This window comes from Acanthisitta chloris, unplaced genomic scaffold, assembly GCF_000695815.1.
Source record: "Acanthisitta chloris isolate BGI_N310 unplaced genomic scaffold, ASM69581v1 scaffold27954, whole genome shotgun sequence".
Classification (NCBI taxonomy): domain Eukaryota; kingdom Metazoa; phylum Chordata; class Aves; order Passeriformes; family Acanthisittidae; genus Acanthisitta; species Acanthisitta chloris.
Genome location: NW_008671414.1, coordinates 43,049 through 56,974, shown reverse-complemented (window position 1 = coordinate 56,974; position 13,926 = coordinate 43,049). Strand labels below are relative to the sequence as shown.

The following is a 13,926-nucleotide window of genomic DNA, read 5'->3' as shown; positions in this document are numbered from 1 at the left end:
AAAGAAGCATTTTAACAAGTTTAAAAGGAAAGAATGTTTGAAAGATGATGTATTTTCAAGGAAGATGCAGTTCCTGTCTTGGTTTAAAACTGTATTCCAGAAATGTCTTCCTTTGCTATTCCAAGGAAGTCCTAGTTCCAAACTGCTACCTAATAGATATAACACTGCTGGAAATCATCAGTTTGGTGAGTGGATTCGCATGTCATGTGGAGCAGAAAAATGGCATTAATAGGACACAGATTTAGGTACTTAAGGAGATGATTTGAGTGTTGCTACCCATAGAGGAACAGGGATTGGATTTTTTTTCCCTACCTTTTAAAAACGAAGGGAAAAACCTCCCAAACCACCTTTCTAAATCCAGTGAAGATGTTTCTAACCCAGGAAGGTCAGAGATGCTGAACAGTCAACTGCTGAACGAGGTCTACTCAGCTACATACCTAGATGAAGCCAAGCTGTGCTTCCTGCTGCACATGAGGTGCATGGCACGACCTGTGGGTGCCCAGCAGCAGCTCCTCTGCATTGCTCATGTTTGACTTGTTTGTAAGCTCAGCTGCTTGGTTGTTTTCCAAGCTGGCTTAAAAAACCCAAAGTGAAACGAAACAGCGGGTACTTGGTGCTGCTGAGAAGCTCCAAGGGTCTGTTCTTGGGGACTGTTTGTCAAGTGTGTGTTCTGTCTACTTAGGGCTAACTCACATGTTTAGGCAAGACACGTTGGTTGAGGGTAGATTTCCAATTTAGATTACAATCTCGGCTCTGGATGAGCTCAGTGTAATCAGAGTAATTTCAGATTTTCAGGGTAAACAAGCTCTTCATTGAGAGAAGCCCATGAGCCCTGTACATGTCCCCTAGGTTGCTGCTGAAGGAATTGCTTTGTTCTCTTATGGAGAAGGGGGAAGCCACATTTTGCCTGACTTAAACTTTCCAATAGATGAAAAATGTCAAGTTATTCCTAGATTTTGTTTCTTTTAAAGCAAGCAAAGCAGCTCCTGCAGGTTTTGTGCTGAGCTGTTAGATGGACTCCTTTGCCTTGAGATCTGAACTTGCAGTTACAGATAATCTTAAGAAGAGAGACACAGGAGAGGCATAGCCAAAATCCTCTGAGAGCTGGCACCCTTTGCAGGGTGTGGTGAAGACTGGCTTTTATGAGTGGTGCTAAAGGCCAGGGTGCGACCTCAAAGGAAACCTTCTGATTTGGTTGTAAAATCTCTTTTTGGAGGATGGCAGTGGGTGGAGTGAACTGCTGCATCATGTTTTTAGGTCTGACCTGTTTAATAACGTGACTATTAAGAGGGTTTTTTTGCACGTAGGAAGACCAAGCTTCGTGGGAGAAAATGTTGCAGGGATAAAGGCAGACAGATGAAAAACTTGACCATTAAAATGGTCAGCCCTAAGTAGGACTTAATTAGGTTTAACATGGAAAGCTTATACTTGAATGACTAGAACCTGCATAAGGAAGAGACTAAACTGACCTTATGTTTGCATCAGAAATAATTTTTTTAAAGTTTTCTCCTTACTGATGCAAAATCTCCAAGTACTCACTTGCCATTTCAGGGACTGAGTCATCCTTGTGAGCATGTTTTAGGTTTGGTGCATGTCTTTGCTGGAAACATTTGTTGGAGGTACAGCTTCATTTTGAAGTGCTAACACTCTCTGGAGAAGTCCAAAGCAGTGGTGCAGGTAAAGGATATATCCTCAAACCCCAATTTGATTACCCTTTGGTTTGGAAGGATGGCTCTGCTACTTCAGTAGTAAGGTTTGCTGGTGTGGCAATACTGGCAAAGCTTGTGTAGGCTTGCCCTTATGGTTAATCTGGAGAAAAAAATCATTAATTTGGAAAGACAACTCCTTTCCAAAAGACAGGTGTTTGCCTCTTGTCTCCTGCAGTTTGGTTCCTGACACTCTGCTATGGCTGCCTAAGTAGGTCAGCGAAATGCAGCGCGGTGACGTGAGAGCAGGTAAAAGTTTTGTGTTGCAAAGCATCGAACCCAAAGTGTCTGTGCTTTGTTTCCCAGATTTTTCAATTGCTGTTTACTGTAAATATCATAAACCTGCCTGAGGTGAGCGTGGTCTGGAGCATTCTCATAGGTGCAGTCTTTGCAGACAGGTGTTTTCTTTACCTGTTTAGGTACCAACATACCAGTACTCTGAGGATTAAAGCATTCCAGTAGTTGTGCTGTTGTTCTCTTTATAACTTCTGTCACCATTGTAAAAACACATCAGTTATCTTTTCTTAACAGTTTACAAAGATAAAAAAGTTCCCACAGAATTGTGTGTGACTCAGGGAAGCAAGTGTTACCAGTGATGGCTGAGTTCTTTGTTTGGATTTTCATTGTGTTTGTTGTTTTGTTTGTTGTAGGTTTTAAAAATGATTATTCCTCTTCTGTAAACTTTCCAAGTGAAAGATGTAAGCAAACCAAGTGTTCAGACACATGGACTCTTCTGCAGTGTGCTTCTTGTGTATCTTTACTGTCCCACAATGGTACTCTCATAAGGACTTGGCTGTAAGGTTGGAAGTCTGGTTGTGTTTTTCTCTGTTTAGCTCTTTTAAAATGACAGGTAAGTTGGAAGATCCACCTTAGTCTTAAGAAGGACTGTGGACAGTATTAATGGACCTGTTCATTTGCTTTTGCTTTTTGTTTGTGTTTGTTTATTATTTGTTTATAATTTGAATCTGGTTTATGGCATTAGATGTGAATTGCCACTCTGGCAATACCAACATCTGTTCTTAAGCCCGTGTTTGCATTGTAACGATTCACCTTGCTCATATTGCTTACACATACAGAAGAGGTACTGGAATTTTTTTCCCTCATTCTGCCTTACATAGTGTCATTTGAGATGACTCATTAGGATTGTATTCCTTAAGTGATGTGGAAGAACAAATTCTAAATTTGTCACACAGACAACATCAAAACACAGCATCAACCCAGTTGTTCTTGTGCCAGTTGCTCAAGGTGTAGTGTGTGCCAAGCAGTTTTCCTGATGAGGTACAAGAGGTTGGGGGTGAATGTTGAGCATTTATAGAACACTCTTTGTGTTACTGGAAATAATGTCAAGTTTCAGTGATGATCCTAATTAAAAATGGAAGTATTGTTTTAAAACATGTACAGAGTCAAGCTGCTCAAAATTGAATTATTTGAGAAAACAGGATGGAGAAGTTGCCTCGTTTCCCTCAGCACTGTGTGTGTTTCAGTTGTGCTCTGCTCCCAGCTGAAGGGTTTTCTGGTTGGGTGGGGGGTTACTTCCTTCTAAATCTTGATCTTCTAGTCTTCTGAATGAAGACTGAGGCAGCCTCTTCTGCTATGGCTTGGCAGCTTAGAGTGCTTTTAAAGTAATTTGAAATGTTGTGCACAGTAGGAAGCTGTCACATGCATGTGTTGGGAGCAGCTGTGCTGCAGCTGGTGCATCTCTGCACCTTGGGTTGCTGCTTCCCACTTGCAGCTTTCAGCCACACAAATCACAGGCTGAATAAACCACCCTGAGGAAGAGTGTGGTGCAAAGAAAGCATCCTCCATCTGGGATGCTGACAGATTGGAAAGCCTCTGCTTCAACCTAGCTAGTAACTTGTCTTCTAAAGTGAAATTTAATAGAGAGACAGGGTTAAGTGTTTGTCCATGTGCTGCCCACTCTGTCTTTCAGAACTGGGAACATAAGTGTTTTGAAACTTTGATTTTCTGTGTGTGTGTTGAGAGGGATGCCCAGGCCTCAGTTAGCTGGTGAGGTGTGGGTGCAGGTCACAGCTGGTGCTGGGTGGTGCAAGCAGAGACATGGCTCCTTGCCCTCTGCTTACATGCCTCCTACTTTTCTCTCCTCCTTCAGTTTGCCTTCCATTAGGCTTACAATTTTATTTCTTAAACTTTTCCAGCCACAAACCTGGTTATAATATGTCCTTGGATCATATTTTCCCTCCCCTCTTCCCAACAGCCAGTAGCTGTCCTGCAGTGCTTGACATGAGTGACAAGGAGTACCTCCAGCTGTGTTTGGGAACGGCTCTCGTGTCATAGCTCAGGAACCTTTGGACTATAATAAATAACCTTGCAGTTTATTAACTGACAAAATAATGTGACAGATGGATAACTACTGCTTCTTATGACAGATGATAGGAACAAAGCTTAGTCTAAACTCGGATGCAGTTACATAAGGTGAATGTTTGCCTACATTCGAGTGTCTGTAACTTTGAAAACACTGGATTTGTTCTCAAGGTTATTTTTCTTTTTGCTTTTGTGTTTTGGGCTTGCATCAGTGGCTGGCTCATTTCTTTTCAGGTTAACAACTGTTGATGCCTGAAAATGTACACAGTAATTAGAACATCTAGCCTGATAAGACCCAAAAACTCTGAACAACACTTTCTTGTTACCAGGAGGCGTCAGTGTAAAGTCCACGCAATGAGGTGATTTAGCTTGGGTGTGTACAGGTGATGCCAAGATGAAAGTTAGTGATAAATAGCACTAGTCCTTTCTCTAATCTCCCCATTAGTGCTGGCATCAACATGTTTATTCTATGTCTTGGACCTGTTTTAAACCCCACAATGTGTTGGACTACCCAGGTTCTGACTAGATACTGCTGTGTACTCGACCATACCAGCTACTAACAGCTACCCAATATGTGTGAGAGCCATGTGTCATCCAACTGTCTTTTCTGCTGAAGGAAGCCAGGCACTGCAAGCCTTCATACATTTGATATTGAATTAAAAGAAAACAGTTTCATCACAGGAAATAAGATGCATCATTCATTACAAACCAAGAAACCCAGAACTTCAGTGTAAATTGAGCTAGTAGTCGTAGTAAAATTGTAGTAGTTTGGATAGGGTTGAAATGCATGTAAAGAAGACTTTGCTCTGTGTTAGAGTTGAAGATGCATATTACTGTGTGTATGTGCTCTGTGACTCGTTTGGAGCTCATGGACGCAAAAAATGCACATTCCACATGGGCAGGGATGGCATGAGTTAGGAACACGTTGCACGTATTTCTGGAGATGTACACTTGGGTTAGAAGTTTCCAACTGGCAGGTTGTAAATCAGCGTCTGCTATTGCAGCACGCGCTTTAGTGGGAGTCACAGAATTTTCCTAATCTCCTTCCAAGTGTTAGGAAAGAAACAATTTCCTAATCCATCCGATGTTGTTGTTGTTATTTGTACTGCAGCTTGTGTGAGGTGCTGTATGCACAGGAGTGAGGCAGCTTAGCCTCAGCCCCGAGCGCCGTTATCTCCCGGGTGTTCTGCGGCTCAGACAAGTGATGTGCAGACAAGACCACAAATATGATTAACTAAAGGGCTAAAATTACCATCCTTATTCACACTTAAAAATAGCTCCTTATAGACTAGGGGGTTATTTGATGTGAGTTACAGTTTATTTTGCGAGAGACTAATTTATTCCAATATGAGTAAGTGAAGCAGAATCTGCCCTTAGCTAAGTCCTATTTATGTATTTACGTAGTATGAACCCGGATAGCAGAAGATTGAAACAAACTGTGCACTTTCAGCTTAGCAAAGTCTCAGCTTTTCACATTAAGGATCTCATTCTGTCTAAGAATCTATTTAAATAAATGTCAAAATGTTTTTAAGACTTTTAGTTTTATGTGCTATGATAGAGACATAGATATCTATATATACGCAAAGCTAGTGAAACAACTTTTCTGGCCTGTCTATAATGTATTCTTCACTGCCTAAAGTGTGGAACAGAGATGTTCAAAATTATCTTTTATTAGCTCTTGTGGCTGTTTGCTGCTCCCTTTTGAACACTGCAAGTTGTCTTGCCTGGAAAAAGTGTTTGCAGTAAAAGCTGATGGAAAGCAAAGTGTCTGCTGTGTTATTATTATTTCCTCCTCTTTTCCCCTAGTCCCCCTCCATGCTATTCAAAGGCACATGCCAGTGCTCCTGGTATTTTTAAAGGAATTGCTCATAAGTGAAGTGTCCATAGATGAATATTTAAAGCTCTGCTGAGCAGCACATGGGCTGTTTCCTGCAACTGTGAGTGCATGGCTTGGTGACAGCCAGGCATAGCATTAGGCTGATAACATCATAAACTACACAGAATGGTAATGCAGTCCAAATATTTGTGCTGCCAGTGAATATTCTGATCACATCTGCTCACTCTAATTATTTCTTTCTTGGTAAAATGTAGTTTTGTTTTGTTTTGGGGTTTTTTTCCCGTTATTATCAAAGCAAATTCTTGCGTTTCATCTGTCAGCAGAGTTGCTTTCGGTTGGAAGGTCTGAGTGAAGTTTTTGAATGCTTGTGATGAATGAGCTGGGATAAAAAATACTTTGGCTCTTTGATGCCCTGGGTAGTTTGCAAGGCTAAGGTATTTGTTCAGTTTGGAAATGTGATGAGCAGTATTAGAGACCTATGTACATCCTTTTCATGATAATTCAAGAGACAGTTTTCTCATCACATTGGAAGGTTTTAACCTCTCTGTTGTGGCTCAAAGTGTCCCACAGTTAGTGTTTGTTTCTTCAGAAACTGAGAGCAAACTGCCCATGTTTTGAGCTTCTCTCTTTTCTTTTCTCCTCTCTTAGAACAAAATTGAACTATAATCCTCCCAAGGATGATGGCTCAACGTACAAGATTGAACTCGAAGGGATATCTGTTGATATCATGAAAGAGATACTAGATTACATCTTCAGTGGGCAGGTATGGTATTAAAAAGAAGTAGACAGCAGTTGGGCTAGTTGGCAAAATAACCTGGGTTTTAACACTGCTATCCTGAAATAAACCTGTGAGGTTTACAGCTTTGTGATAGAACTTGCAGAGTGATGTATCACAGTGGGGCTGTGCATGTGACATAGAGGCAGTAGGCTCTGCAGTTGTCTCTGCTCTTACCATGCAGCAGGGGAGGACTCCCTTAGAGTCAATATCAAATGCTTGGGTTAAAATTTGGTTGCCTCCAGTATGTGGACAACTCCCCTTGTTTGGCTGCTTCCTACTGGCTACCTCCAGTATCCTGCTCCAAAGCATGTCATCTTTGTCAGCTGTGAAGGACAACTGGTTTGGTAGCAGTAGAGATTGTGAGACCCCAATCCCTGAGCATTGCAGTGCATCAGGCATCCTCCCTCACTGCCCTCATGCCCACCCCTCAGGCCTCTGGTTGCTGGCACAGTGCCCTGTCAGAACTGTGTGCCAGGAGCCTTAGCAGGAATTAAAGTTGGTATGTCCAGTTTGTTCGGGACCAGGTTGAGATTGCTGAATGAGTTTAACTTTCAGCAGAGAAAGAAAAGGTTTGAAATTCTTTTCTGGACATGCATTAAAAAGAATTATTTATTTATCACAGCAAAACTCATTTTATGTTCCCAGATGAGATGAGCAATTTTATGGCTGATTACTTCAGGCACAAAATTCTGCCTGACACCTTCTGTCAAGCAAATGCCTTTCCATCCCTGTGTTAATTTATAAATGGGTAGCAGTGGTATCAGTTTCTCCTAATTTTTACACTGGCATTAATACTCTATTTTTCAGCCACTGAGAATGAGTGTAATGAATGCAGGCATGTCATGGAGCAAATGAGTGATAGTAGCTATAACTTCTAAATTAATTCTTGCAGATCAGGCTAAATGAAGAAACTATCCAAGATGTGGTACAGGCAGCTGATCTCCTGCTGCTTACAGACTTAAAAACTCTCTGCTGTGAGTTTTTAGAAGGTTGCATAGCTGCTGAGAACTGTATTGGTATTCGGGACTTTGCACTGCACTATTGTTTGCATCATGTTCACTACCTTGCCTCAGAGTATCTGGAAACTCACTTTCGAGATGTCAGCAGCACAGAGGAATTCTTGGAACTGACTCCTCAAAAACTGAAAGAAGTGCTGTCGATGGAAAAGCTCAATGTTGGAAACGAAAGATACGTCTTTGAAGCAGTGATTAGGTGGATTTCTCATGATTCAGAATCCAGAAAGGTCAGGACATCCAAATGTTTGTATTTTGAGTGTGGTGCAAATCGGAGTGTTTATTCTGCCCAGTGGGGACTTAAAACAGATCCATTTCTCTCAGGACTAATCTTGTACTTAGGGAATTAATTGAATTTTGCCTGAAATGCAGGCCATGGGATTGCAGTGGAAGGGTGAAAGCTGTCTGGATGATATATCATCTGCTGCCTTTATTACTTAATAGGCATTAAGAAGAAAAGTACTGTTTGGCATTTGATGATACAATCTTGTTTTTGTGCAGAGAAAGCAAGTAGCATGTTTGTAGAGAAATTTTGAGGACTTGATGCTTTTTCTTTTCACACCATGTGCCTGGACATTGCTCTCAGGCATGAGGTGTGATTCTTGGGGATGTCCTATGGAGGACCAAGAGCTGAACTCGATAATCCTCATGGGTCCCTTCTAACTCCAAATATTCTGTGATTCTATGATTCTTAGTAACGTTGTGTTGTATAGTTTTTTGTTACTTCTGGATATCAAAACCTCTTTTTGAGTTTTTGATAAATATAGAAGCATCTGTCTATACAGGTGCTTTAGTGCTGTTCTGTGGAACGTGGGTGACTTTGTGGCATTTCTCCCTGGGTGTAGGTTCACATGAAGGATGTCATGTCAGCAGTGTGGGTTTCAGGCTTAGATGCAGCATATTTACGTGAGCAGATGATGAGTGAGCCGCTGGTACGGGAGATCGTCAAGGAATGCAACAACATCCCCCTGACACCACCGCAGCAGGGAGAGGCCATGTTGGCCTCCTTCAAGCCTCGAGGCTACTCCGAGTGCATCGTGACTGTTGGGGGAGAAGAGCGAGTGTAAGTATGGAGTGACATCACACATACCACAGCTGGAACCAGTGCCCGCGTGTAGCATTCGTGGCACGTCTGGTAACACTGTGTGGAGAGAATATGTGCACCTGTTGCTTATTACTCTATCATTTGAGTTTGGTTTAGGTTGGTCAGACACACCTGAAATACCTTTGGGAATGATTCAGCAATAAATAGTATTTTTGTTTCTGACATTCAACATGTAGTAGACTTAGAGTAGCGTTGTTGCTTGTTCAGTAAGTGTTTGGGGTTTTTAACTGAATAGACAAAAAAAGCACCTTTCTGATGGTCTGAAAAGCATCTATAACAAAACTTAAAAGTAATGAACTTGTACTTGAACTGTTGGGTTTTTTAGATAACAGCTGCGATTAAAAAAATAGGTAATTCTTGGTGCATCTGAACTACCAGGTGAAAGTTCCTGTTCCACACAAGAATCCCCTTCTTTCCTTGAGTACCCCCTGCAGCAGAGGGGAGGGTTCTGTCCTCTTCAAAGAAGTGTAGCGCTTAGATTTTGCTCTTTATAGCAGTGTAATAAACTACTCAAATAACACTTTGCACATGAGTTTGTGGATCACTGTACTCGGGCATTACTAATACTCTCTATCAGTGCTTATTAACTTGTTCAAAGTTCAGGAAAAATGTTACAGGCAGCTACAGTAGAAGTAAAGTGAATCAGCTTTTTGTCTCCAGTCTGTACAAACTGAATTTACATGTTTGGTTTGGGGATCTTCTCCTTACCAGGGAAATGCCACATGTGATGAACACGTATGAAAAGAGGAACGAGCCTCGGACACAAGGTGTTAACAGTGACCTCGTAAAACTCTGTCTTGTCTTTCTGTTTTTGTTTGTTCCCTCCCCACCCTGTGTTCAGATCACGGAAACCAACCTCAGTGATGCGGTGTATGTGTCCTCTTTATGATCCCAATAGACAGCTCTGGATTGAACTTGCTCCTATGAGTATTCCAAGGATCAATCATGGAGTATTGTCAGCAGGTAAAGGGGAACTTTGTATTTGTAAAGTCAATATTATGAAAACTGACCAGTGCCTCAAAATCTGAGATACAGCTGAGAATAATATATTTTTCTTTAAGACTGACTGCACTGGGGTAATTTGATGCTTCCCCTTTGTCTGCCCAAAACATTACTTGATTCTGTGAAAATCCCTGTCATCTGAGTGTCTTAAAATCACTATTCCTGCAATATTTTGTGGGAATCTGCCACATCTGTCTCTCCAGGAGTATTTCATGTTTTAAGTAAAATCTAGTTGCTGCATCACTGAATATGTTGAAGAGTATCTGCAGGGATAGACTTGAGTCAGATATAAGTATGTGCTTTACCTTCTCCAGTCCAGAGTCTGACCTGTGACTGGTCTGATTCTCTTAGCCAATTCCAGGATACAGCTCTCCAGTCACGTTGTCTTGCTCAGTGTACAGGTGTGAGTCCTGTTCTTAAGACCATGTTACATTTTGTTTTACAGAAGGATTTTTATTTGTGCTTGGTGGTCAGGATGAAAACAAGGGAACGCTAAGCTCTGGAGAGAAATATGATCCAGACACCAATTCATGGAGTTCCTTACCACCAATGCATGAGGCAAGATCTCTATCTAACTGTTGGGATTTAAGTTTTTTACTTTGGCAAAATGTTCCTTTTCTTCTGCAAAATTTTATTCTCAATCTCCAGCCGCTTGCATCTTACACATTCGAATCATGCTGCAGACTGACTTCTGTTTATATCCTGTTGTTGTTCTTGTGGTCTGATGCTGACTGCTGGATCTGGAAACACTAAACAATTGGTGAAGAGCTAGCTGTAAGGATGAACTCCAAAATTTCAGGAATTTCATAATGAATCAGTCTATAGTATGCTTAATGTTCTGCGTGTACTGGCCTTCTAAAACAAGAGAACTCTGACACGGACAAGGGCATCGGACTGTGCAGAAAAGATGGACAGAGGACTGGCCAACATACAGAACTTGGCTTGCACAGACTTACTTAGGTTTGGCTTGAGTTAATGCTTCCTTCTTCATACTCACATTCCATCAGAAAGTAGCAGCTTGTTATTGTAAACATATCCTTATACACCTGTGTTTTATCTTCTTAAATCAGCACAGGGTGTTTATTAAGAAATCATTTGCCACAGGATCTTCCTCTTCGCAGTCTCTGGTTGGCAAAGGCATGTAGTTTTGGCCACATTTGTAGTTATGATATATTAAGTTTCCTGCTTACTAAGAGTCAGACTATGATATATTATGTTTGCTGTGAGACTGAGGGTAGCTGTGCTCACACATATCAAATAGAAGAGCTGCCAATGCACAGAGAATGGGTCTGAGTTTGGCTGCTATAGAGACCTGAAAGCAACATTTTCATCGTGGAGACCACCACTGTGCAAACTGAAACACAGCCAAGCTCTGCTCTTAGATTTCTCTGCTGTTTCTTTGGCTTCTGCTGCTCTGCTTTTTGGTTTATTTTTTTCATACCCTTTATTTTGTTTAGTTGATTAAATTAATAATCTTAGGCTGGAGTTTAGGACTTCACCATTAAAATAACCCCCCCCCAAACCCAGCAAAGCAAAACCCAGGCATAATAGCAATACCACTTTGCAGACAGATATGCTTATTTAAAAAAAGCTTATTGATTTATTCATAATGGAATTAATATTTCGCAGTGTTGACTGTATTGATATTCCTTAGGCACGACATAATTTTGGCGTGGTAGAGATTGATGGAATTCTGTACATTCTGGGAGGTGAGGATGGTGAAAGGGAGCTCATCTCTATGGAGAGCTATGATATTTATAACCGGACCTGGACCAAGCAGCCAGACTTGACCATGGTTAGGAAGGTAAGAACTACCTTGTATGTTATTGTGTTACCTATCGTTAAATAGTATAAATGAATTGTATAAATATCTCTCTCTCGCTCTCTCTCTCTCTATATATATATATATAAAAATATATTTTGTCCGTTTGCTTCAATAGAAGCTGTAATAGTCTTAAAATGAAATGAGAGTGAGCAGCTTCCTAATTTATATACCAAAACAAAACCATGGCTGAGACTTTTTATGCTAGCCATTGTTTGACACGTGGTACTGGCAACCCAAGTGCATCTCTGTGTGCATTTGTATATAGTTAGTTTTGATCTCTTGATGCTGTGCATTTGAGGGCAATTTTAGATATACTTTTTCTTTTCTCCATAAGATTGGCTGCTATGCAGCTATGAAGAAGAAAATCTATGCAATGGGAGGAGGCTCCTATGGAAAACTCTTCGAATCTGTGGAGTGTTATGACCCCAGGACTCAGCAGTGGACAGCAATCTGTCCTCTCAAAGAGAGAAGGTGAGGGAAAATGGAAGGGGGAACTAGACTGCTATGTATAACACTCTGAGGAGAGGAAAATGTCCTTTCTCTGCTGAATCCCTTAAGATAGCCTGGGAATTGCCCCACGTCTTTCTGAACCATGGTGGGCTGTAGTTAACATGTGGCTGAGTAAAAGATAAGCATCCAAGCAATAAATACAAATTTTGTAGAAATACACTCCTGATGCTACAAGCAATAATTCCCTGATGCAAAATGGAAACTAGAAATTATAGTTCAATTGGAACTTCAGAATTCTTTTCAGAGATAAGTATTTTGCTGGTTTTTTCTTTTGTGATCTGAATTAGGTGATTACAATTCATACTCAGGACTTGTTTTGTTGAATATATATGAAGGGAAATTGTGTTTAAATAAAGAACTAGTGAAAACCAGAGAATGTCCAGAAGGATGTGTGGAATGGTTTTGATACATTGCATTAATATTTTCTCATTTGGATTTTCAGGTTTGGGGCAGTGGCCTGTGGAGTTGCCTCTGAGCTATATGTATTTGGTGGGGTCAGGAGTCGTGATGACAGTCAAGCCAGTGAGATGGTGACATGCAAATCTGAATTTTATCATGATGAGTTTAAAAGGTAACTGGCTGCAGCTATAAACATGGAAAATACATAACCTTACAGAGTCATCTGCCTGTTCCCACACCCTTGCTCCAGCACTGCAAAGCATATTAGGTCTGTGCCATATATGTCTGCTCATTTTACTTTTTATGACCCAGTATGGCTGTTATTGAAGGTCCCTCTGCTTTTGTGGCTTTTCCCTCTAACATACCAAGCCTAAAGCCCTGGGCCACCATGTCATTCAATTCTTGAATACCTCTGAACAGGAGAAGCACCTTGATCATACAGGTAGTTTGTGGTTCTTCCCCTGCAATTTCCCCAAGTGCAGGGTACTGCTGCCCCCACCCACTCATGCCCAAGGCTCCTTGTGAGTGCTCATTAGAGGTCTTTTCCAGCCTAAATAATTCCATGATTCTGTGGAGGAATGTATGTGCATACATGGATATTTCTTCATGATCCACTCCCATATCCAGGGAATTGCAGCTTAGGGAATTTCTAGGCTAGAGATAAGAAATTTCCTGCATGTTTGTTCCGAGCATTTATAACTAATGGCACCCATGTAGGCTTTTGCCATAGGAAAGTCACTATGGATGCTATACATTCCACAGCCACCTCAACACATTCTGTGGCTTAATCTCCTGTTTGTTTTGAATCTGCTTCCGTTTGCTTCATTTGTTATCTCTTGGCTCTGGCAGTGGAATCCACCTTACTGCATGTGATAACTATTCAAAATGTTACCTTAGACAGAATGTTTTGTAAAGTCACCTTATTCCCCAGTCATTACTGACAAGCTTTGGTTCCTTCAGTAACTCTTTTCTTGCCTATGACTGTAAATTGGATGATTCTCTTTTATAAACTACAAAAAGTAAAAAAGTAAAAAAAGTAAAAAAGAAAAAAGACTTTGTGGTCAGATGTTTCAAAGTTTGTTGACAGTGGAGGAGATTAGCACATCTTATTAGAAGATCAAGACTGATATTTGACAGTGACCTGTATAAAAGCACACAAAAATAGAATAGTAGATGTAAATTCATTATATAATTTTCTTGCAAGATGTGGTTGTAAGAGACTTTAATTTCAGTATGAAGAGGTCTTCTGTGTTGTTCAAAGTGATGTCTAAACTAGCTATAATCAAATGAAGCTGAAGAAAAACATCCTTTAAAGTGGTTATAAGAAGCAGGCAGAGATGAGAGGCTATTGCTGCTGATGCTCCCTAGTGTTTTCTAGCCCTGTGGGGGTGGGAAAATGCTAAAAGTTTATGAATGTTTAGAGGTCTTT

At 40.8% G+C, this 13,926-nt stretch overlaps 1 protein-coding gene across 1 annotated transcript in view; it reads left to right on the top strand.

Annotated features, from left to right (window-relative positions):
* Positions 1 to 6,513: 6,513 nt before the first annotated feature.
* GAN (gigaxonin) overlaps positions 6,514 to 13,926 on the top strand; it is a gene marked incomplete at its 5' end in the record, with an annotated part of 14,207 nt that continues 6,794 nt past the window's right edge. The window contains 8 exons of the mRNA XM_009074092.1: positions 6,514 to 6,628; positions 7,536 to 7,886; positions 8,502 to 8,719; positions 9,603 to 9,724; positions 10,209 to 10,321; positions 11,418 to 11,567; positions 11,923 to 12,059; positions 12,541 to 12,669. Of these exons, the coding sequence (XP_009072340.1) occupies positions 6,514 to 6,628; positions 7,536 to 7,886; positions 8,502 to 8,719; positions 9,603 to 9,724; positions 10,209 to 10,321; positions 11,418 to 11,567; positions 11,923 to 12,059; positions 12,541 to 12,669 (1,335 nt within the window). The remainder of the gene's footprint in view (positions 6,629 to 7,535; positions 7,887 to 8,501; positions 8,720 to 9,602; positions 9,725 to 10,208; positions 10,322 to 11,417; positions 11,568 to 11,922; positions 12,060 to 12,540; positions 12,670 to 13,926) is intronic.